Below are 24,896 nucleotides of genomic sequence, written 5' to 3'. Positions count from 1 at the left end.
TCCGTCAGGTAAAGAAAGAATCAGTGCTTCACATAGCTTTTTCTTTAGTTTCTTGAAAGCTTCTTCGAGCTTCTCACTCCATGTATATGTAGCTCCTTTATGTTTCAAAATTGTCAATGGAGTAGCTATCGAAGAAAGCCTTGGATAAACCTTCTGTAATATCCAAATAATCCTAGAAAGCTTCGAATCTCGGTGGGGCTTTTTGGTCGTTCACACTTCATCACAACTTCGATCTTTTCTAGGTCAACCATTATTCCTTCCTAGTTAACCACATAACCCTAGAATTGGGCTTGTCGAATCCAAAAATCACACTTAGAGAACTTTACTTACAACTTCTCCTTCTTCAGAATCAGAACTTCTAACACTTTGGGCAAGTGTTGGCCGTGATCTTGATGACACTTCGAGTATATGAGAATATCATCTATGAACACTATTACAGATTTTTCGAGGAAAGGTTTACAAACCCTATTCATCAAATTCATAAATGTTGCTAGAGTGTTGCTTAGTCCGAATGACATAACTAAAAACTCATATTGTCTCTTGTTCTGAAAGTAGATTTCTCTATATCCTACTATTTCACCTTTAGCTAATGATATCCCGACCTAAGATCGATCTTTGGTAAATAGTTCACACCATGCAGCTGGTCGAATAGGTCATCAATCCTTGGAAATGGGTACTGGTTCGTCACCATTTCCTTGTTCAACTCTCTATAATCTATGCACATCCTCATTCTCCCATCCGTCTTCTTCATGAATAACACCGGATCTCCCCAAGGTGATGAACTAGGTCTGATGAAACCCTTATCCAACAACTCATGAAGTTGTATCATAAGCTCCTTCATCTTATTTGGTGCTAATCGGTAAGCTCCTTTTGCTATAGGTGTGGTTCCTGGTAACAAGTTTATCCTAAACTCTACTTGTCTATTAAGGGGAAATCCAAGAAGATCTTCAGGAATGACTTCCAGAAATTCGCACACCATCGGAATACGCATCTCCTTCTTCTCTATCTTTGCATCAATCACGAATGCTAGGTACGATGTACATCATTTGGACAAACACTTACTTTCTTTCATAAGGGATATGATTATAGAATTTACTCTATGTTTGTCCCTATACACCAAAAATTGTTCTTTTCCAGGTGATGTCGGCATCGTTTACTGTAAGCCAATCCATTCCTAAAATATGTCAAAGCTGTTCAACTAAATGGGTAACAATTCCTCGTGGAATTTATTCCCATTCAAATCCATGACGATATTCCTAATGCAATCACTAATAGGTACGAATTTTGCCACTAGCTACCTCTACTACTAGAGTACTATCTAGTTTATTTACTGATAATGTGTTGGGTCAAAATATGGTTTATACTTTGCTTTTCTGGGCAATTGTATTTTTCTGTAATATTTTTGGAGTTTACGGTCATGTTTAGGGTTGAGTTTACGGTCGTAAACACCTTACGGTCGTAAACTCATTTACGGCCCATTTGTTTCCGGCCCATGTTCCCCTAGTATAAATATAGGTATTAGGGTGTGAGGAACAGATTGATGAACCCTAAGGAGTTTACGGCCAGAGAGAAAGGAACGTTTGTGTGGATGAATCTTGTGTAAGGAACTTAATTCATATTATCAATAAATTCAAGATTCATATTATTCTTCTTCTCCTTCTCTTCTATTTTATCTGACATCATCCGTTTGATTGGGATTTCGCACCATCAAACGGATATGATTGATACACGGGCAGATTAGGGACTTACAATTGGTATCAAAGCCAAGTTATATCAGTCAAATTTCTCAGATTTGGGGCATTATTTGATCTTATTTTCGAAATATTTTTGCGTTTTTGGATAGATCTCGCAAAAATAAAGGGGGTTTGTTCTTTGTGTTTTTCATAAAAAAAAGGTTTTTGATCGAGTTTTGGAGCAAAAAAGTCGAAAAATCGGTGTTTTTTGCGAGGAGTTTGCGGCCGGCGGCTAGGGTTCCGAAGGTTCACGGTCCGAGCTTGCGGCTCGGAGTTTATGGCGTCGGACTCGGCCTCGGTGGTTTACAGCCTCGTCCTCGCAACCTGCTTCGCTTCGCTTATTAAAAAAAAGATGGGATTGATTTTTAGGGCTGAAAAGGATCGAACACGCAACCTCTAGCTCCTCCCTTTAGCACTTAATCAACTCATCTATCTTGCTAGATGATAAACTCTTTCCGAATTTAATTCATAAAGCGACTTTCTCGGTTCAAATTTCTCATTTTTTACACTTTTAACCCCAAAACTCAATTTCTTTTAATTCTAAATTCTTTTTCATCCAAAATAAAAATAAAAAATAAAAAATAAATTATAAAAAAAATAATAAATAATAAAATAATAATAATAATAAATTGTTTTTATTTTTTCTTTTATTTTTGACTTTTTATTTCAAATTTTGATTTTGACTTTCAGGTTTGACCTTTGATTTTAAACTTTGACTTTTTCGTTTAACTTTTAAAATTTCAAATTTAACTTTTCGGTTTGACTTTTAAGTTTGACTTTTAAGTTTGACTTTCGAGTTAAATTTTTTAAATTTGACTTTTAAGGTTGACTTAAAAAAAAACATTTTAAATTTGACGTTTAATTTTTATCTTAGCTTCTAGTTGTGCTTTTTTAATTGATTTTAAGGTCTACGAGGGAGTTGAAAACATGAAAGAGAGTCGTCAGGATATCTTAAGACAAAATTTCAACATGTTCGATTATATCCCTGGAGAAACCCTGGAAGCTCAGTTGCAGCGATTTACCACACTCACTACTGAGATGAATATTGCTGGGATTTTTTTGACCAAATCTGAGATAAACAAAAGGCTATTGAATTCACTTCCAAAATCGTGGGATATGAATGTAGCTGTTATCAAGAAGACAAATGATCTCAATCGTCTTAGTATTGTTGAAGTAATTGAAGAGCTTGACGCTTTAAAGAGTTTTGTAAACCTTTCGGTCAATGAAGTGTCATGTTCTCATTCATGTGAAGTTTCATGTTCTCAATCATGTGAAGATATGATTAAATTTCTTCGGGATCAAATTGATTTATTTAAAAGAGAAGTTGAAGACCTGAGATATGAAGGATATCAACTCAGGAAAGGACAGAAACCCCTGAAGGCTGAATTAGAAGCAAAAACCAAGGACTTTAGGAAACTTCAGGAAGAGTATAGCAACAAGTGTGAAAATTATGATTATGTTAAGAGACAACTTGCTGCTGTAACTGAAGAACTTGACGCTCTCATATTCATAGTCCCTCCAAAAATGTGATATGCAGTAAAGCGTAGAGGATCTGTAGGCCCTAACTCAAGAACCTCTAACTTCTATAAACATTGAGGAATTGTATACACTTTAGTCAAATGTTGTAGAGATTTTTTCATTTCAAATGCTAAATCGTCAGCAGTAATAAAAGGTTCGTCGAGTGAGGCACTAGGAGCTCTAGGAGTTGAGGGTTTAGCCCTTTTGTTGGGGTTACCAAAGGGTGAAGCAGCAGAAGGTGGCGGATCACAAAAAGGCTCACTAGCATGATGGGAAGTGTAGTCATCATCATCATCATTTATTGGAACAAAAGGGGTGTTCGTAATCTGAAGTGGTGGAACATGACACGAAGATGATCCAGCTCCTGATGATGTTTGGATTGAGTAACACTTGAAATTACCAGTGGAACTATTTCCATCAAAAGAACGTACACAAAGATCTAGAAAAGGCAGTGGAATTGTTTTCAATGAAGTCGCCTTTGGATGCCCCTAAACCGAAATGTAACAAAAACTAGTATAAGGACATTTGGCAACTTCAAATGTTTAATATATATATATATATATATATAACTTCTTAAAATATTTCCACTCCTCGGCTGTTAAGCTAAAAGTGTTTGTTTGAGAATTGTATATATTGTCAGTTTTATTTTTTAAACATAGTCATCCTGTGTATTTGGCTTTCAGATTGTCATATGCATTTTTCATTTGTTTTTTAGACAAATCCACGTCAAATTTTTCCTTAAGAACTCTTTCAAGCCTAATCCACGAATCTTTGTGCAAACTCAATCATTTTCTACCCACATTCTCTACTTCTTCAATACACGTATCCAATAAACATTTTAAATGCTCATTGGTCCATTGTTATTTCTCTCCCATTTCTAATAACAATTATATCGTAAGAACAATACATATCATGATTGTCAACAAAAAAAACAACATATATCATGCACATTTCACCAATAATAGCCCATATCATGATGTTCAGCAAAAAAAAAAAAAAGCATATATCATATATTTTTCAACAAAAACAACACATTTCAGCAAAAAAAAAAACAAACAAACAAACAAACAAACATAAATCATACCCATTTCAGCAAAAACAACACAAATCATACATATTTCAGCAGAAAAAAAACAACATATATCATGCACATTTCAGCAAAAACAACTCATATCATGCGTTTCAACAAAAAATATATGATACATATTTCAGCAAAAACAGCACAAATCATACACATTTCAGTAAAAAAACAACACAAATCATACACATTTCAGCAAAAAAAACAACATATAATGACTATTTTCAATAGTGTTTTCAGATTTCCAACAAAATACATCAAAGAACATTGATTGTCAGCACATACTTTCATATTTTAATCAAGAAAAAGCTTGATTTCACCAATGTTATGGAATTTCCAACAAAATACTTAAAAGAATATTAACAAGAAATTTAAGCAAGTTATTTTCAACAATATTTTCGAATTTCCAACATCTAACAACAAATTTAAGCAAGAACAAACATTTTCAGCAAAATTAGACAACATATTTCAATAAATTAGAGACTTTTCCAGCAAAAATATCAATTTCATGTTGGAACTGAAAAAAAAAACGAAACAAAAGAGCAAACCTTTTTCAGATAGTGTCATCGTCTGGTTGGCATCTGGTCGTTCGGTCGATCAGATATGACGTTCGGAGAGGGGGATACGGCGGATGAAGAATATCGGTGGTGGAGTGAGGCAGGGAGCAGTCGAGGGTAGGAGGCATTGAGTAATCACAATCAAACATAACCTAAACATGTCATCATATCACTGAATGGGCAGTACTAGCATGCAAGTCCACAAGCTCATATAGTAGGCATACAAAGGCATCTCTCCTAGCATTTTATCATGCATATCCTGAGCAAATCCTTATCCCTAACTAGCATGCGATTCACAGATACTTTAATCAAAGCATATCATAAAACATGTATGGGTATTTTGTGAAAACTTACTTGAGCTCGGTTGATTGCATGCACCACACCCTTTTCTTTTATTAGAAAACCCCTTTTTATAAAACATTTATTTTTGAAAAATTCTACCAAACCCTCAGTTTTAGTTCCTACACACCCGAGAGTATGTCTGAATACCTCAAACAAAGGCTCTAATACCATCTTGTAATGTCCCAAAATTAAGACTAAAAATTTTCATTTTTAAATTAATAAAACTATTATCCAAAACATCATCATAGAAATCATGGTGAATCAAAGTGTATCAAAAACATCCCAATACATCAGAGTAATATAAAATGCGGAACGAGGTGGTGAGTGCACTGCAACCCAACTATTCAAAAAGCTCAAATTCCTAAATGGCAACCTGAAGCCCAATATGGCCCAATTTTCCGAATTCGGCTCAAAACCCATCATGGGCATAATCCAAGAGATCCCAATATACTAACAAAAGCGCAAAATTCAAAAGTCTAATGGCCCAACAAGGCCCAACATTAAAAGTCCAAAGCATGGCCCTATCCGTAAACGTCAAACCCAAGAGTCTATCTGCTAAGTACGCGGGGTGTACTCAACTCGTACGCTTAGTGTACTCCGTACGTGTCACACCCCCGAACCAGACGGCGGAAACGTCCGGGGGCTGTCGTGACTCAATTGCATACCATAACATTGAATATATATGAAACATAACAACATTCGTCACCATTCATTACATAGTACAACCAGCAGTGTTTACATTGTCATACATTGTTTACACATTACATTCCCAAAAATTAATTTGTTCCATTCATTCAAAAATAAACTGCAACCGTCACTGATTATGATTTCCCTTGATTCACTGGTTCCCTGAGAATACAAGTATTTTGAAAAACGTCAACATATGAAATGTTGGTGAGTTCATAAGTAGTGTTTGAAATCGAATGTTTGTATTGTTTGAGAAACCACCAGAAAATCCGATATTTTCTGAAAAGAAAAGCTTTTGAAAACATTTGTGAAGATCCATAGGTATGCTTGTTTGTTTCTATACTTGTAAAAAAAAATGTTCATTGAGGATGTATGCATTTCAAATCTGTATGTATTGAAAACCCTAGGAAAACCCGATGTTCCCCTAGTTCCTTTGGAATCCATTAAGTTGCGTTGAAACCATTACGAAGATAGCAGTGTCAGTCCCAGGCGACGTTGGAAGGTTCTCGAGCAGGATTATTTACTACAAGCCCGCGTTACGCAAACGCCCAGTTTGTAGATATACTAACGATTCCCGAAGGCGTCGTCAGTACTAATCGCGTTATCCAATCGCCCTGACTAGGTGTAGCCCCACATCCGAAGAGAAAGAGGTCACGAAGACCCCGGTGACTCCATTAACCGGTTGGGGAAAATATGCGTGCGAGGGGTCCCCGACCCGCCTCGTAAAATATGCAGACTCTTCTAGCAATACCAAGGACCCTTGGGGACCAGTGGTACAAGCCATTGAAAGTCACTCTACGTTGTGCCGAGTCGGTGAAACTCAACACTTCGTAGAAAATATGTGTCTTCGGGCCTTAAGATCAGGTCATTGGGCTAGCTAGGCCCAACAAGCAAGATTTTACACTTTTGGGGCCCGAAGATGGTGCGTAGACGTCTGTGCACACTCGTATGTATATGTATTACCAAACGTTATTTGTGTGAATCGTAGTATCGAAGAGTTAGTAGTTGTAGATTTCCATTGGCTCGAGACCGAGCCAATTCGTTTAACAACGACTTTTGGTATTGTAATGAGTTGTATTTCATCGATAGTCGCGGTGCCATTATTTGATCAAATTGTACATATTGAATTAGTCTTGAAATATTTCTGTTTTTCAGCCCCTCATTGTTTGTAAAATTTACATTTTCAACCCTTTTATTAAATACTTCCCGGTTTGGTCCTTGAACTATTTTTCTTGACATTTTAACACCAAAAATTATTGAAATTAATATTTTTCAGCATATTTTTCATAGAAAACAGTTTAAGTCCCTGAAAATGCAGTTTTTCTCGGTTTTAGCCCTCCTTTTCGCAATTTTGACAATTTTGGCCCAAATTGGAAAATTTTTGCAACTTTGGCCCTTTTTAAATTTAAAAAGCATTTTAAACCTTTGAAAAGGATTTGGGACACTTATAGTCCACTGTTTTACAGAAATTCACAGTTTTGGCCCTCCAAAACAGAAAAATTCTCATAATGGGCCTCATTGGGCCGAAATTTTCATTTTTAGCCCATTAAGCTTGAAATTTATGTTTTTAATCCTCTAATTGAGTATAATTCCAGAAATAGTTTTATGGAAACTGTTTTGGCACACTTCGTCCATCAGAATCTGTGAAATGTCAATTTGGGCCCTTAATTTTGTATTTTTCACATTTTTGGCCCAAAATTTGTGTTTTTAGCTTAAAGAAAATTGTTGCTAACCACTTAGCTATTTTTCTTGTATCACTTTATATGTAGAAATATATTTGAAGCTAAAATCATAAAACATAAGTTATATCTCGGTTTTGAGGGGTTTTATGGCTAGATCCAACATTAAAATACATAAAAGCATACATATAAGCATGGAAATCATACAAGGCATACAAAACACATATAGATCTACACTTTCACTTGTATTCCCCCCCCCCCCCCATAAAACGCATAAAAACAGAAAATAGGGGGTATGAAGCTCACCTTGGGTGTTGATTCGGTTTTTGAAGAAAGATTGGAAGAAATGAAGTGATTTTTGGCCTTTGCACTCCTTGATGAACTTTTCGAGATTATGGGGGTTTCTAGAGTGCAAGATCATGATTTTTGCATGGATTAGGAAGAGATGTTTGGTAAATAAGGAATACAAGTCATAGATCCAAGCAAAACCTTACCTTAGATGATGATTTTTGTGGAAGAACCTTCTTGAATGCTTCCTAATTTTCGAGATTTTGGATGGAGGGGGAGAGTTGTTCTTGAGTGATCTAGAGAGGATTTGAGAGATTTTTGAGTGTGTGTGTGGGTGTATGGCCGAGAGTGAGAGAGGAGAGAAGGAAGAAGTGATTTTGAAGTGATGTTGCATGGATACATGGACTATATTGCATGGATACCCTATGGACAATAATGAGGTGGCGCACTTAAGTCAACTCTTCCTTATCTTCTTGGGTTTGGGCCTTTGGGCCGAGAATGGTGGGGAAAAAAAAGATTTTTGGGCCTTTTGGCCCTTAAGCCCAATATTTGAGGTAGTTTGGGTGATCATTGGCCTTATAAAATAAAATTGTGATTTTTATGCTTTATTAGGCTAGGTTAGGTTAAATTATGGATCAAAGCTTGTGATTTATTTCATTCTAGGTCCAACATGGTCCAAAATGTTGAAATAAATAAGTGTGGGTCCAATTAGAGCCCAATTAGGGTTCTAAGCCCATGATAGTCTAATTGGAAGCTTATTGGCCCATTTGGATCCAATAAGGAAGTTCTAGTCTAAAATAGACTTAACAAGAACTTCTAGGGTCTCCAATTGTTTGATGACTATTTGTAGTACTAGCATGTTGTGTTTGATTGAAGTTTTTGATTCACATTAACTTGAATGTATAGATTACATGGCTCAAAATTTTCAGTTGTGACATCATCCCCCCGTTAGAGGGAATTTCGTCCCGAAATTCTGTTTGAAAGCTAGATTTGAGAATGCTAGAATAGGTGAGGGTACTTTTGTCTCATTTGATCCTCGCGTTCCCAGGTGAATTCTGGCCCACGCTTTGCGTTCCACCGTACCTTCACGATCGGGATGCGGCTCTGCTTAGTACGCTTCACTTCCCTGTCCATGATTTCGATTGGTTCTTCGACGAACAGGAGATTCTCATTAATTTCGATTTCGTCAAGAGGAATGACGAGGGTTTCATCTGATAGGCACTTTTTCAGATTAGAGACGTGAAACACGGGGTGTACACCGTTTAGCTCCGCGGGCAGTTGTAGTCTGTAGGCTACCGGACCTATTCGGGCGACGATTTCGAAAGGTCCAATGTATCGCGGGTTCAGCTTTCCCCGCTTTCCGAAACGTATAACCCCTTTCCAGGGTGAGACTTTCAACAATACTCGATCACCGACCTGGAATTCTAAGGGCTTTCGTCGTTTGTCTGCGTAGCTCTTTTGTCGGTCACGCGATGCTTGTAATCGAGCTTTGATCTGGACAATCTTTTCTGTGGTCTCGCGAATGATTTCCGGTCCTGTTATTGCCCTATTCGACGTATGCGTTCTTGCTAGCTGGGTGTCACCTACTTCAGCCCAACATAACGGTGATCTACATTTACGCCCGTACAGTGCTTCGAAAGGGGCCACCTTGATGCTCGAATGATAACTATTGTTATATGAGAATTCGATCAACGGCAGGTGTGTATCCCAAGACTTTCCAAAGTCTATCACACATGCACGAAGCATGTCCTCGAGCGTCTGGATGGTTCGTTCGCTCTGACCGTCCGTTTGTGGGTGATATGCGGTGCTCATATCGAGATGAGTCCCCATTGCCTTGTGGAGTGATTGCCAAAACCGCGACGTGAATCTACTGTCCCTATCCGAGATAATAGATTTTGGCACTCCATGGAGTCTTACGATCTCTCGTAGGTACAACCGTGTCAATCTCTCCATCTTGTAGGACTCTTTGATTGGCAGGAAATGGGCAGATTTCGTTAGTCGGTCGATTATTACCCATATGGTGTCTAATCCGTCCGACGTCTTGGGCAGCTTGGTCACGAAATCCATAGAAATCCCTTCCCATTTCCACTCGGGAATTGCCGGTTGCTGTAACAATCCGGAAGGTTTCTGGTACTCCACTTTCACTTTGGCGCACGTAAGGCACTTACCAACATAAGTCGCGATTTCCGCCTTCATGTTAGGCCACCAATAGTGTTGCTTGATGTCCAAATACATCTTGTCCGAACCGGGATGAATGGAGTATCGTGTCTTGTGGGCTTCCTTCATAACGGTTTCCCTAAATCCTCTGATTTTTGGGACCCAAATACGGTTCATGAAGTAGTATACTCCATTCTCCTTGACTTCTAGGTTCTTCTCCATTCCGCGCAATGCCTCGCTAGTTCTATTTTCCGCTTTCATGGCCTCTGACTGGGATAATGCAATTTGAGTGGCCAGATGAGACTGAATGGTTATCGAGTGTGTTTTCGTACGGCGATTTGAGTACTCCTTCCGACTTAAGGCATCGGCTACTACGTTGGCCTTGCCTGGATGGTACTTGATCTCGCATTCATAGTCGTTTAACAATTCCACCCATCTTCGTTGTCTCATGTTCAGCTCCTTCTGATTCAAGATGTGCTGGAGGCTCTTGTGGTCCGTGAAGATGGTGCACTTTGTACCGTATAGGTAGTGCCTCCAAATTTTCAGAGCGAAGACCACGGCTCCCAGTTCTAGGTCGTGGGTCGTGTAATTTACTTCGTGCGTCTTTAGTTGGCGGGACGCATATGCTATCACTCTTCCACGTTGCATGAGAACGCAACCTAAGCCTTGATTTGACGCGTCACAATAGACTACAAAATCTTCCGTTCCTTCGGGTAGAGATAGTACAGGAGCGCTACAGAGAGCTTGCTTCAAGGTTCGAAACGCAATCTCTTGTCGGTCGGTCCACTTGAACGGCACGCCCTTTTGCGTAAGCAAGGTAAGCGGCTTGGCGATCTTAGAGAAGTTCTGGATGAACCTCCTATAGTAGCCTGCTAGGCCTAAGAACTGACGAATTTCTGTGGGCGTAGTCGGAGTTGCCCATCCCTCCACAGCCTTGACCTTAGAGGGGTCCACATGAATTCCGTCTTGGCTAACCACGTGGCCTAGAAAATTCACGCTCCGTAGCCAAAACTCACACTTAGAGAGTTTGGCGTAAAGCTTTTCCGATCGCAGCGTCTCTAGGACTTGTCGGAGATGTTGGCCATGCTCCTCTTTGCTTTGAGAATAAACGAGAATGTCATCGATAAACACAATGACGAAGTTGTCCAGGAACGGTCGACAGATTCGATTCATTAGGTCCATAAATGCGGCGGGTGCATTTGTTAGACCGAAGGGCATTACGACGAATTCATAATGTCCGTAGTGGGTTCGAAAAGCGGTTTTAGGAATATCCTCTTCTCGGACTTTGAGTTGGTGGTATCCAGACCGTAAATCTATTTTTGAAAAATAGCTAGCTCCTTGGAGCTGGTCGAATAGATCATCGATTCGCGGGAGTGGGTAGCGGTTTTTAACAGTGAGTTTATTTAACTCTCTGTAATCGATACACATTCTGAAAGATCCGTCTTTCTTTTTGACGAAGAGCACCGGGGCTCCCCATGGCGAGTAGCTAGGTCAGATAAATCCCTTGTCCAGAAGCTCACTGAGTTGGCTGGATAATTCCTGCATTTCAGCAGGTGCCAACCGATATGGTGATTTAGCGAGGGGAGTTGCTCCTGGAACGAGGTCGATTCGGAACTCAACCTGTCTCTCTGGGGGTACTCCTGGAAGATCTTCGGGAAACATGTCCGGAAATTCACACGCTACCGGAATGTCTTGGATGTTAGTTTCTTCTTTGGTCTTGTCCACTATGTGAGCCAAGAACGCCAATTTGTTCTTTCGCAAGTGTTTTTGCGCTTTGATGCACGAGATGAGGCGGAGATTCGTACTGGGTTTGTCTCCATAAATTACTAGGGTTTCGTGATTTGGGAGACGAAGGCGAATGGCCTTCTCATGGCACATAATCTCAGCATGGTGGGGGCTTAACCAATCCATGCCGATAATCACATCGAAACTCCTAATTGATACTGGCATCAGATCTATTCGAAAGACGTGCTGGTTAAGGGTTAGGGTACATCCGATGTAGATCTCCCTAGTGGATTCGGTTTTCCCATTGGCCATTTCCACCGTATAGGTTTCATTTAGCTTCTGGGGTTGTTGTTTTAATAAATGTTTAAACTTCTCGCTTACGAAACTTCGCTCCGCTCCGGTATCAAATAAGATGCATGCATAAGTGTGGTTTAGGAGAAACGTACCGGTCACAACTGCGGGATCTTGAACTGCATCATTCTGACCCATAGTCAGCATTCTTCCTGCCCCTCTGTTTCCTGAGTTGTTGTTGTTGCCAGGGCAATCTCGACGGAAATGCCCCGTCCTTCCACACCCAAAACAGGTGTGGCTAGGCCCTGCGTTGTTGCCGCCGGCATTGACGTTGTTGGTATTGCGGTGGTTGTTGTTGTTGTTCTGGTTGTTTCCCTGACTCTGGTTCTGAGAAGGATAAGTCTTGCAGAACCTTGCAGTGTGTCCCCTTCGGTTGCAGCTGGTGCAATGGAACTCCTTACATTCTCCATGGTGATGGAAACTGCACTTATTGCACTTGGGAGCATTACCGGAATAGGGTCTTGAAGTATTGGAAGCAGCTGAGGCTGGAGCATGTGAGGTGACTGGAACCGGTGCGGTGACAGCGTTAACTGCCACGGTTTGCTGCCTTTTAGAGGTCTCGGGGCCCTGACGCCCCTTTCTCTTGTGGTTCCATCCTTTCTTACCATCACCCTCCTTCTTCTTCTCAGTCTCCACTGGTTTTTCGCCCTTTTTGTGGTTATGATCATATAGCCTCTTTGCCAATCTCTTCGCACTGTCAAAAGTTTCAGGGTTCGCAGCTATCACATTCCCTTGAATGGGGGATGTCAGTCCCCAGATGAATCGTTCAATCTTCTTTCCCTCTGATGTGATCATACCCGGGCACAACAGGGATAGTTCGCTGAATCTCGATATGTAAGCATCGATGTTCCCATTCTGCACCGTGAGATTCCATAGTTCCTGTTCCATCTTCTGTATTTCGCCTCGGGGGTAGTACTCAGCCGTTAACATCTCTTTCATTTCCACCCAGGGTATAGAGTTGGCGATAGGGAGTGTCATAGCTTCTATGTGACCATTCCACCAAGTGAGTGCTTGGTCCACGAAAGTGCAGGCCGCGAACTTCACCTTCATCTGCTCGGGGCACTCGCATATCTCGAACACCGACTCTACCTTCTCGATCCATCGCTTTAGAGCGATCACTCCCCCAGTGCCGTTGAAAGTTCGGGGTTTGGCGTTCGCAAAATCCTTGTAGGTGCACGTTTTAGTGAGTCCTTGGTTCGTCCCGTTGTTCGAACTTCCGGAGCCTTGACCATTGCCTCCTCCGTTGTTCCCTCGGTGAAGTTGTGCCATAGCTGTCGTGACCGCAGTAGACACGGCTGCCTGGAAAGCAGTGGAGTCAACTTCGGGCGGGGTTGGTTCGGGATTTCCGCGAGTAGCTGGACGAGGCATCTTTCTGTCATGAAACGGAAAGATGTTGAGTGTACGTGGTTTCGGTGAGGTTGCGATCCTACTAACTAGGTGTATGGTACGAACCTAAACATTACTATCATCAAGCATACAATCATAACGCCTCAACACATAACAACTGAGAATATCATAGCAAAACACACAAAAGTTTATTAATATTTTCCGTGTTTAATACAAGAAAATTTGCTCGTAAGAGCATACATAAGTAACACTAATTCGACAGCATAACGGCTCCATGAGTAGTGTAGTCACTTAAACATAGAGCCGGAGTACATAACATAGTTCCTAATATCCTACTACGATAGGTCTATCCCTAACCGCGATGAGCTGCGTCAGGAGGTGGTGCCGAGGTCATATGCCGAAATGTTGCGCCAGTAGCTGCGCCATCTCTGCCATGTCTCCTATAACTTCATCCCTCTCGTGCTCTGCTCTCACTGCCCGAGCCTCCATAGCATACAGCTGTTGTCGCAGTGCGGCGATCTCAGCTTCGAGGGAACGGTTCTCTCTTGGGGGTTCACTGGTGGAGCGGGGTGATCTGGTTGTGCCTCGTCCTCGCATGGCGGGATGGGGTCCTGGCCCCCGACCTGACCCTCCTCGTCGTCATCGTCGACCTCTCCAAATTCGTAGTCGGTGTCTATATATTCGTCGGGTTCGACATCGTGTGCTTCTCCTGGATTCTCTCCCGGCTCATCCGCAAGCATCCTGTGAGCTACTAAGGCCTGATGAAACTGGATACCCGGCTGCTCCTCCTCAGGCTCCTCCTCCTCCTCTAGCCACCCGTTGTTTCCCTGATTAGGGAAGTAGGGGTCTCCAGGGTGATGAAAGCCAGCCATGCTGTCTGCGCGAGTACGTAATTATGCTACATTATTCCTAGGGTACTATGACTATTACACAGACTAAGCAAACATTCTTTGTTTGGGTGATAAGGGTATAGTTTTAGGTTCCCTGGCTATCCCGATCTCATCAAGACGTGTGTTAGTTTTACCTTGGAGAGAATGTAGTTGATCAGGCTACATTCACTCCTTGGTATCCCTAAGAACAGTCTCGAATGAACCGAGATACCAGCATTATTGTGTTTGATTCAGCGTTAGGTCCTTATTCCTAATGCAAGCAAGTGTATTTTATTTACTTGTTTTGTTCAGAGTTATGTTAGTCCCTCTTTTTGGTTTATAGTTGCATATCAATGTATGGCTCGACATGCTAGTTCACTATAAACAAAGCTCTGATACCAACCTGTCACACCCCCGAACCAGACGGCGGAAACGTCCGGGGGCTGTCGTGACTCAATTGCATACCATAACATTGAATATATATGAAACATAACAACATTCGTCACCATTCATTACATAGTACAACCAGCAGTGTTTACATTGTCATACATTGTTTACACATTACATTCCCAAAAATTAATTTGTTCCATTCATTCAAAAATAAACTGCAACCGTCACTGATTATGATTTCCCTTGATTCACTGGTTCCCTGAGAATACAAGTATTTTGAAAAACGTCAACATATGAAATGTTGGTGAGTTCATAAGTAGTGTTTGAAATCGAATGTTTGTATTGTTTGAGAAACCACCAGAAAATCCGATATTTTCTGAAAAGAAAAGCTTTTGAAAACATTTGTGAAGATCCATAGGTATGCTTGTTTGTTTCTATACTTGTAAAAAAAAATGTTCATTGAGGATGTATGCATTTCAAATCTGTATGTATTGAAAACCCTAGGAAAACCCGATGTTCCCCTAGTTCCTTTGGAATCCATTAAGTTGCGTTGAAACCATTACGAAGATAGCAGTGTCAGTCCCAGGCGACGTTGGAAGGTTCTCGAGCAGGATTATTTACTACAAGCCCGCGTTACGCAAACGCCCAGTTTGTAGATATACTAACGATTCCCGAAGGCGTCGTCAGTACTAATCGCGTTATCCAATCGCCCTGACTAGGTGTAGCCCCACATCCGAAGAGAAAGAGGTCACGAAGACCCCGGTGACTCCATTAACCGGTTGGGGAAAATATGCGTGCGAGGGGTCCCCGACCCGCCTCGTAAAATATGCAGACTCTTCTAGCAATACCAAGGACCCTTGGGGACCAGTGGTACAAGCCATTGAAAGTCACTCTACGTTGTGCCGAGTCGGTGAAACTCAACACTTCGTAGAAAATATGTGTCTTCGGGCCTTAAGATCAGGTCATTGGGCTAGCTAGGCCCAACAAGCAAGATTTTACACTTTTGGGGCCCGAAGATGGTGCGTAGACGTCTGTGCACACTCGTATGTATATGTATTACCAAACGTTATTTGTGTGAATCGTAGTATCGAAGAGTTAGTAGTTGTAGATTTCCATTGGCTCGAGACCGAGCCAATTCGTTTAACAACGACTTTTGGTATTGTAATGAGTTGTATTTCATCGATAGTCGCGGTGCCATTATTTGATCAAATTGTACATATTGAATTAGTCTTGAAATATTTCTGTTTTTCAGCCCCTCATTGTTTGTAAAATTTACATTTTCAACCCTTTTATTAAATACTTCCCGGTTTGGTCCTTGAACTATTTTTCTTGACATTTTAACACCAAAAATTATTGAAATTAATATTTTTCAGCATATTTTTCATAGAAAACAGTTTAAGTCCCTGAAAATGCAGTTTTTCTCGGTTTTAGCCCTCCTTTTCGCAATTTTGACAATTTTGGCGCAAATTGGAAAATTTTTGCAACTTTGGCCCTTTTTAAATTTAAAAAGCATTTTAAACCTTTGAAAAGGATTTGGGACACTTATAGTCCACTGTTTTACAGAAATTCACAGTTTTGGCCCTCCAAAACAGAAAAATTCTCATAATGGGCCTCATTGGGCCGAAATTTTCATTTTTAGCCCATTAAGCTTGAAATTTATGTTTTTAATCCTCTAATTGAGTATAATTCCAGAAATAGTTTTATGGAAACTGTTTTGGCACACTTCATCCATCAGAATCTGTGAAATGTCAATTTGGGCCCTTAATTTTGTATTTTTCACATTTTTGGCCCAAAATTTGTGTTTTTAGCTTAAAGAAAATTGTTGCTAACCACTTAGCTATTTTTCTTGTATCACTTTATATGTAGAAATATATTTGAAGCTAAAATCATAAAACATAAGTTATATCTCGGTTTTGAGGGGTTTTATGGCTAGATCCAACATTAAAATACATAAAAGCATACATATAAGCATGGAAATCATACAAGGCATACAAAACACATATAGATCTACACTTTCACTTGTATTCCCCCCCCCCATAAAACTCATAAAAACAGAAAATAGGGGGTATGAAGCTCACCTTGGGTGTTGATTCGGTTTTTGAAGAAAGATTGGAAGAAATGAAGTGATTTTTGGCCTTTGCACTCCTTGATGAACTTTTCGAGATTATGGGGGTTTCTAGAGTGCAAGATCATGATTTTTGCATGGATTAGGAAGAGATGTTTGGTAAATAAGGAATACAAGTCATAGATCCAAGCAAAACCTTACCTTAGATGATGATTTTTGTGGAAGAACCTTCTTGAATGCTTCCTAATTTTCGAGATTTTGGATGGAGGGGGAGAGTTGTTCTTGAGTGATCTAGAGAGGATTTGAGAGATTTTTGAGTGTGTGTGTGGGTGTATGGCCGAGAGTGAGAGAGGAGAGAAGGAAGAAGTGATTTTGAAGTGATGTTGCATGGATACATGGACTATATTGCATGGATACCCTATGGACAATAATGAGGTGGCACACTTAAGTCAACTCTTCCTTATCTTCTTGGGTTTGGGCCTTTGGGCCGAGAATGGTGGGGAAAAAAAAGATTTTTGGGCCTTTTGGCCCTTAAGCCCAATATTTGAGGTAGTTTGGGTGATCATTGGCCTTATAAAATAAAATTGTGATTTTTATGCTTTATTAGGCTAGGTTAGGTTAAATTATGGATCAAAGCTTGTGATTTATTTCATTCTAGGTCCAACATGGTCCAAAATGTTGAAATAAATAAGTGTGGGTCCAATTAGAGCCCAATTAGGGTTCTAAGCCCATGATAGTCTAATTGGAAGCTTATTGGCCCATTTGGATCCAATAAGGAAGTTCTAGTCTAAAATAGACTTAACAAGAACTTCTAGGGTCTCCAATTGTTTGATGACTATTTGTAGTACTAGCATGTTGTGTTTGATTGAAGTTTTTGATTCACATTAACTTGAATGTATAGATTACATGGCTCAAAATTTTCAGTTGTGACAGTACGCGGTCAGTACGTACAACGTACCAGCTGGGTACGCCCAGCATACTCCCCAGACTACCAATTCACTCCATTAAGCACTTAATCGGTTAAGATAACATGCCAAACTCTCATATTTGGTTCTAGAAGGTAACTTATCACGTAAAGTTGGCAACTTTACACCCATGCATGGATTAATGGGACTCAAAGCTCAAAAAGGAGCTTAATAAGGATCTTAATACTTGCATGGAACAATATCCTCCATAAAGTTTGCATTTTTATGAGCAAGGGACCTCCGTGGAGCTAAGATCTAACATCCATAGCTTGTGGAGTAGATTAAAAGCTCAACTTTAACTCAAAAGACTTAAACATGAATAAATAACACCATAAAATGGATCTAGCACAAAGGACCATCAAGGTGAGAGCTTTTTACCTCAAAATGCTTGCTAAGGTGAAGATAACTCTAGATCTATAAGCTCAAGCTATTCACAAGCACCATCCAAGTGTTCCTCTTCTTCTTCTTCACCAAAAAACACCAACAAACACACTTTCAAGCTAAAATATCACCAAATACACTTAGGGTTTCGATATTCGGGCATAAGGTGATTGAGGTTGATCAATAGAGTGTCTAAGAGTGAGAAATGTTGCTTAAATAGGGTGCAACCCATAAAAATTAGGGTTTACCCCTGCCTCGTGTACGTCGTACATACTCTACGTACGCCCCGCGTACGTGGATGAGTCTAGCGATCCGAAAAGGGATAATATGCTAAGCGTACTCCTAAAGTACGCCCCGTGTACTATCTAGAGGACCAAAATGTAAAGTTTTTGCATTAAGGGCTAAAAGGGAAGCTTTACCAAAATACGAATGTTACGATTACTCATTTTGATATTATTCACTTTGATGTGTGGGGTCCTCCACCAGTATCCATAAAGGGTGGCTCGACCTATTATGTATCTTTCATAGATGATTATACCTGTTATACATGGGTTTATCTTATGAAACACATATCTGATTTCCTTGGGATTTACAATAATTTCAGAGCGCTTGTTAAACCACAACATTCGGGTGTGATAAAGTTTTTTAGGTGTGACTTAGGATGTTAACGTCCCAAAGTCATTAATGAATAAAATTTTCATTTTCAATTAATCGAAATCCAATCAAAACAACCATTCATTCATTTAATTGTCAAATCCATCAAGTATAAAAATAGTAGCAAAACCATCAGAGTACAAATCGAGTCATAAAAATACAGAACACCGGTAGATGCCATGCAATCATGTTGATCTCTTCCCATTGCGACAGGAAGTACCTGAAACATAAATTTAAATTATAAGCACAAAGCTTAGTGAGTTCCCCAAAATACCACATACCATACAATTAAAGGGCCCCGTCCACTCAGTTTAACGAGCCTCGCCCTAACTCGCATAACGGGCCCAGCCAAACATACAACACGCTCATTTTCGTAAGTTTGTGGTGGTTTTGAAGGAAGAGGAGGAAGAGTTGGTGTGTTGGTTCAGAAGAAGAAGAGTTGGTGTATTGGTTCAAAACCACCACAAACTTACAAAAATGAGCACAAGAGCTACAAGGAGGATTAAGGTTAGGGTTTTAGGGGTTTGAGAGTGATGGAGGTTGAGGATGAGCAACCTAACCTCCCAGTTTCCTTTAAATACCTGGAAAATTAGGGTTTTCCTTCTGCCAGATGCCACACTGTGGCCATATGCTTCCACGTCGTGGTGGCTTTAATGAAACACGCAGATGAATCGAGCATCGTCACGTCGTGGTAGTGCCTCCACCATTCCATGGAAACTCTAAAATGCCACAATTGAAAAATAATAAGGTATCTCAAGATCCGGGTGTTACAACTCTCCCCCACTTGAATCAGACTTCTTCCTTGAAGTCGGTTGCTTCAAATAACTCAGGGTAATGCTTATGCACCTCATCCTCGGACTCGCATGTCCACTCTGAACCCTTCCGGTGATGCCATTGCACCTTTACCAGACCCACAACCTTGTTTCGCAGAGCTTTAGACTCCATGTTGAGGATTGCGACCGATCTCTCTATATAATTCAGACACTTGTCCACATGAATGTCCTCCAAAGGAACCACTGCGAAATCATAAATCAAACATTTCTGCAGCTGAGAGACATGAAAAGTATTATGGATCTGACTGAGCTCCTCGAGTAGATCCAAATGATACGTAACCCTATCCACCCGAGCAATAACCTTGTAAGGACCAACCAACTTGCCCGCTTCCTGAACCGAATAACACCTTACCAGGGTGACTCCTTCAGGAGTACCATATCCTCGACCTAAAACTCCAAATCTGACCGACATCTTTTAGTATAACATTTTTGTCGGTTATGTGCGGTCTGAAGCCTGTCGCGCACTTGCCGAAACAACTCTGTAGTCCTAAGTACCACCTGCGTACTCCCCATGAATCGCTGATTGACCTCACCCCCAACAAATCGGGGTCTGACACTTACTCCCATAGAGCACCTCAAAGGGAGGCCAATCGATATTTGCATGATAACTGTTGTTATACCAGATACGGGTCAGTTCTATGTTGTAGGCAAGTGGGAGGCGGACCAGTTATTGAAGGTCGTTGTACGTATGCGTGTATATATATTGTGGTATATGGTATTTTGGGGAACTCACTAGTGGCAGAGCCAGGATCAAAGTAAAGGGGTATCCCAATTTTTTTTAGGGTAACCTAATTTTTTTCCCGAGGTACTTGGGTTTCCCAGGTTCGGTTTCGGTTTTAAACCCAAATCTTAATCAAATCCTTAGCTAACCTCAAGTCTTGTTATATAAACATGAAGTTCAAGTATATTTTGATACTTTAATGGATGTGGAACTCAAAGTAGATATCAAATAAAGCATGAGCATAACAGGTTTATATAGTAGAAAAAAATGGTTGAGTTTACATGTGATTAGTGATGTGGGATAGAATAGCTGGGAAAATAAAACAAGGAATATGTAAGAAGCAAGAATAGAACTCAAGACCTTTGCTTGAATAAATCAAAGTCTTAACCATCAGACCAACTGTTTGTTTGTGTTTATAAGTGGAGGAATGCATATATATACACTATACCGAATTTTTTTTTTTTTTTTTGAGGGATACGTAAACAAGAATTGCACTGCCGAAAGTAACCAAAGTAATGGAATGATACTTCCCCACAGACTTGATGATTGTTAAAGATTTACCGAGAAAAAAAAATGATAAATATCCAACATAACTTTTCAACAACTTGTATCATATAGTGAAACATTTGTTTGTGACACTGACATTGATTGTAAGATATGAGTAACCATTGAATGGATGCAATTTAAGCAAGGATACATAAGAATTCAAACTTGATGTTGAACAAGAACTCCAATAAGACCCTCAAGAAAGAAATACAAGATATATTTTGTTACGACGAACAGAAAAATAGAATCCAAACTCTGACTAAAAAACCACACACCTGATAACATACAACTCCTAACAAGTTAACCATAACTAAAAGAAAACCCTCCTAATTCTCTCAATCTTCCAAACACAAATAAAAACCGAAACTTGTTACAACTAATATCTACACTAAATTTCAGGTTTCCCAAGACCCTGTTCCAAGCTTCAACAAAGATGCATATAACAACTCGTTCCAAGTGTCTGGTACACCTGGCAAACACCAATGGCTGCAATCTTGTGATTGCTCTGCAGCCATTTGTTGCTCTGGAGACAAAGACTTGGTGTACATCCGTCTGTAAATTGATGGGTGACCATCTTTTCTGTAATCTGTAAGCCTGCTAATATTGAGATATATCACAGGAGTCTTCATCATTCGCACCACATTCTCAACAGATCGCATCTTTGATGGGTATTTTGTTAGATGACTTGTATTGAAGATTGGTTGGGTTTCTTTGTGACATTGTCCTCCAGAATTCCACTGCCCTCCCCTACAATTTACAAACATGTGCAAATAAGACCCCTTAATTATGATGAAAATAGTCAAAAGAACCATTAACATTTACATACCTAAAATGAGTTAGCGAATAGCCTCTAAAGAGAACTAATGTTTTCTGGGTGTCGATGTTCTTATCTACCCATCTTGCCCATGTTGAAAGAGCCCTGGTGTACGCATCCAGAGCCTTGAGTCTTGGGTAAACATGCTTGCCTTCTTGGTAATAATCTTCCCTGTTAATATGAAAAAAAAAAAATGAACATTTTATCCTTATGTCTTAAAGAAATAAGTGTAAAAAGTGAATATGGCATTATACATATATGTACATATTAAGTCATGTCCCAATTAAGTCAAAAAGCAAAAACTTACACATAACATACAAGTTTTTTTTTTTACTAAAAGTAAAGTAATGATTCTTTTTTTACCCTCGAGAAGTTTTGTCATGAGTCCACCAATGTCCGGTGTTGAAGATCAAAACATCAGCATCATGATACATTGAAGTTGTCCGATCCATTAAATCCAATCTTAGAGTTTCAAAAGAACCATTTCTACCTTTGAAAGACGATTCTCTCACTAGAAATGGAGAACCCACAAAATCCACAGTGCAGTTGTAATCCTACACAACATCATATGCCTCATTAGTTACACATTCTCCAAAACTAGTTTGACTTTAATTCGAGGTCAAACGGACAAAGTTTCAACCTCTAGATTGGTATGAAAAAAAAATCGAGAATTAGGGAAAATGTTTGGAATACCAAATCTGAAATTGAATGCTACAAGGTTTGAACTCAAAAGTCAAAAGTGTATGGAATTTGGAGTATTGTAATGAAAGCTTGCCTCAAATCTGAAGGCATAAATTCCTTTTTTCTTGAATTCACTTTTTCCTGATATCTCATACACCCTGTTTTTGTTCTTGAGAGAATGTCGAAGTATGCAAACAAGTGACTCCCACATGTTCCTATTTAAAGAGTCTCCAACAAAAACCAATTTCTTCCCTCTCAGTCTTTCCAAAAAATCAGTTGCATTCAAACTGAAAAAAAAAATAATCATAAAAAACATGAAGTGGATGAGGGCAATAATACTCATATAACCTAATCAATAAAATCACTAGTTACAACCTTTTTACTACCCATTTCGTTCACACAAAAGATGTAATGAACTTTTTTGAAGATATAACTATTTAGATAGCTTTACATGTAGTTGAGTGCAATTAACGTAATGATTCTATTTTCTATCTACATAAAAGGAAAGGTTAAAATTTATCTCAAACGTTAAATTTTGAAAGAAAAATCTTTCTAAAACAAGTGTAAAGCTGATTCTACGTTAGAAATAGGACAAATAGTCTCATTAAATAAATAACTAAAAATGTCTTCATAGTATTGACAAAATAATCTTAGTCAACCAAATAACCGATTGACTATTTTAGTCAAGGGTTTCTAAATGGGCATTATTCCAAATTAGTAATCAGAAAGCCATCAAATTAGCATGCAGCTTCCGGTTTTTTAAGCAATTGCAATTTGCAACTTTATAATCATTCGATTGAGAAACCAAGAAAGTTTAAATGTTTTAAAGAAATTATAAATAACATTACCTTGGTATTTCGCATCCAAACGGCTGCCACCTCCATTTTACAAAGTCATCATCTGGCCGATGATTAAGATGGCAATTAAAATCTCTGTCTACATAAGGGCAAGAACCCGCCGGATAATATGGTTTACTATCATCTTTCACCCATCTTCCATCAAATATGTCGCATTCTTTAAAGGATCCACTGTAACTCCTCAAAATATGAGAATTCGTACCAGTATCAGCGTCCACAAACCCCACTTTCTTCGAAATTCCATCACCTTTGTCGTCGCTCGTGTTTCTTGAAGTCAAATTTAGATCTAAACCATCTGATTTAACACTCGTATCTGCGTTTTCTTGAGCAATTGCACTACTAAAGGTTCCATTTATCAAATGGGTATCCTCATATTCAACAACTTTTGCAGAAATTCCATGAAAGCTTACATTTTTTACGTTATCGGTGAAATTTCCCAAATGGGTATTCGCTTTATCATCAAAACCGAGCAATTTAAGACTGATATCCACGTTAGAACTATTTGATTCAGTCCTATTCTCGGTAACCAAGATTTTAGGGTTTTGGGCTATTTGTGTGGCATTATCAACAAAAATTGCTGTTGTTGAAGAAGAATAAGTGGAATTGAGAGAGGATGTACTACTAAAAGAGATAGACCAAGCGATAAGAGAAGTATTGTTACTGATGGTAAACCCTTGGAAGAAAAGTTTATTTGAAATTGGGCTTATGAAAGAAAAATTAGAAAATAACATAAATAAGAAAATGAAAAATGAAACGAACCCTAACCCAAATCCAGAAACTACCTTCTTTCGTGGAGATGCACAATTTGGAATGAGATCTAAGAGTGACACAAGTTTCTTTAGGTTCATGGCTAGGACCCCACAAGAACACCATGAACAAGTGAAAGAGCTTCCAAGAATCACACACACTCTGACTGTGATTTTGTGTGAAAAATCAAGAAGAAAAAGTTTAAAGTTATTCAAGGATTCCAAGAGTGAATATGATGTTAATGTTGTTGATCTAAATCAAAAGCTTCTTTGAAGGTATGAAACAGAGTCGTGTGTTTGTGAAGGCTTTCTTGGAGACACTTTGCAGAGTGCAGGAGCGTAGATTGGCTGCACCACTGCAAAATGCATGCGAGAAGATGATGGAGGGATGAATTACAATAATGCCCTCAAGGTTGATGTCGATATAGACAACGAACCTCTATAACTGCTCTTGAATGGGTTGGTTTAATGAAATTTCTTAACTATATCTCAAGAATAACTTGAATTATGGCGTAAATGTATGAAACAGTCGTCATTCAAAAGTCGCCATTCAAAGATCCCGAAAAAACATCCTTTGAACAATTGAATTCAAGGGTGACAAGTGTCGTCTTATTCATGTAGTAATATAATATCCGGGCTAATTGTATTTCTAAAAATTAAATCTCTTATTTATGAAGATTATAACAACAACAAACCCAAAATTCATAATAATAGCGTAAGAAGCAATGTATGAACATTACATATTTGTTACTATTATAATATCACACAATTTATAAATTTATTACAATATAAGACTTGGTTATACGTTTTGTTAAAAGGTATCGCAAAGAACACTATAAAAAAGCTTGTCTAAATGACTAAATTTAATTATTAAGAGATCTTAAACTTAAGAATCTACTGTTACTTTAACAT

At 39.2% G+C, this 24,896-nt stretch overlaps 2 protein-coding genes across 2 annotated transcripts; both read right to left on the bottom strand.

The window, feature by feature from the left end:
- Positions 1-3,316: 3,316 nt before the first annotated feature.
- LOC128132739 (uncharacterized) lies at positions 3,317-11,074 on the bottom strand (the record flags this gene model as incomplete). The annotated part of the gene is made up of 3 exons (XM_052769666.1): positions 3,317-3,739; positions 9,170-10,204; positions 10,394-11,074. Coding segments are annotated over 3 exons (2,139 nt in total), but the record flags the coding sequence as incomplete, so codon positions are not given.
- A 9,977-nt stretch (positions 11,075-21,051) lies between these two features.
- Positions 21,052-24,459, bottom strand: LOC111881592 (protein trichome birefringence-like 2). Its single transcript, XM_023877999.3, has 5 exons — positions 23,230-24,459; positions 22,476-22,668; positions 22,064-22,254; positions 21,713-21,871; positions 21,052-21,633 (listed from the first exon to the last, which is right to left on the bottom strand). Exons 1-5 carry the CDS (start codon positions 24,084-24,086, stop codon positions 21,282-21,284), a joined length of 1,752 nt encoding a protein of 583 aa, XP_023733767.1. The 5' UTR covers positions 24,087-24,459; the 3' UTR covers positions 21,052-21,281.
- Positions 24,460-24,896: the final 437 nt, after the last annotated feature.

This window comes from Lactuca sativa, chromosome 3 (genome assembly GCF_002870075.4).
Source record: "Lactuca sativa cultivar Salinas chromosome 3, Lsat_Salinas_v11, whole genome shotgun sequence".
NCBI classification, from domain to species: Eukaryota; Viridiplantae; Streptophyta; class Magnoliopsida; order Asterales; family Asteraceae; genus Lactuca; species Lactuca sativa.
This window is presented reverse-complemented; position numbering and strand designations above follow the sequence as displayed.

Bases quoted from the DNA above. Each gene is read 5' to 3' on its own strand.
- LOC111881592 (XM_023877999.3), bottom strand. From the start codon at position 24,086: ATGAACCTAAAGAAACTTGTGTCACTCTTAGATCTCATTCCAAATTGT. The intron at 22,669-23,229 runs GTAATGTTATTT...TTTTTTTTTCAG, and splicing joins TTTGGATGCGAAATACCAAG to TTTGAATGCAACTGATTTTT. The intron at 21,634-21,712 runs GTATGTAAATGT...TGTAAATTGTAG, and splicing joins TATTCGCTAACTCATTTTAG to GGGAGGGCAGTGGAATTCTG.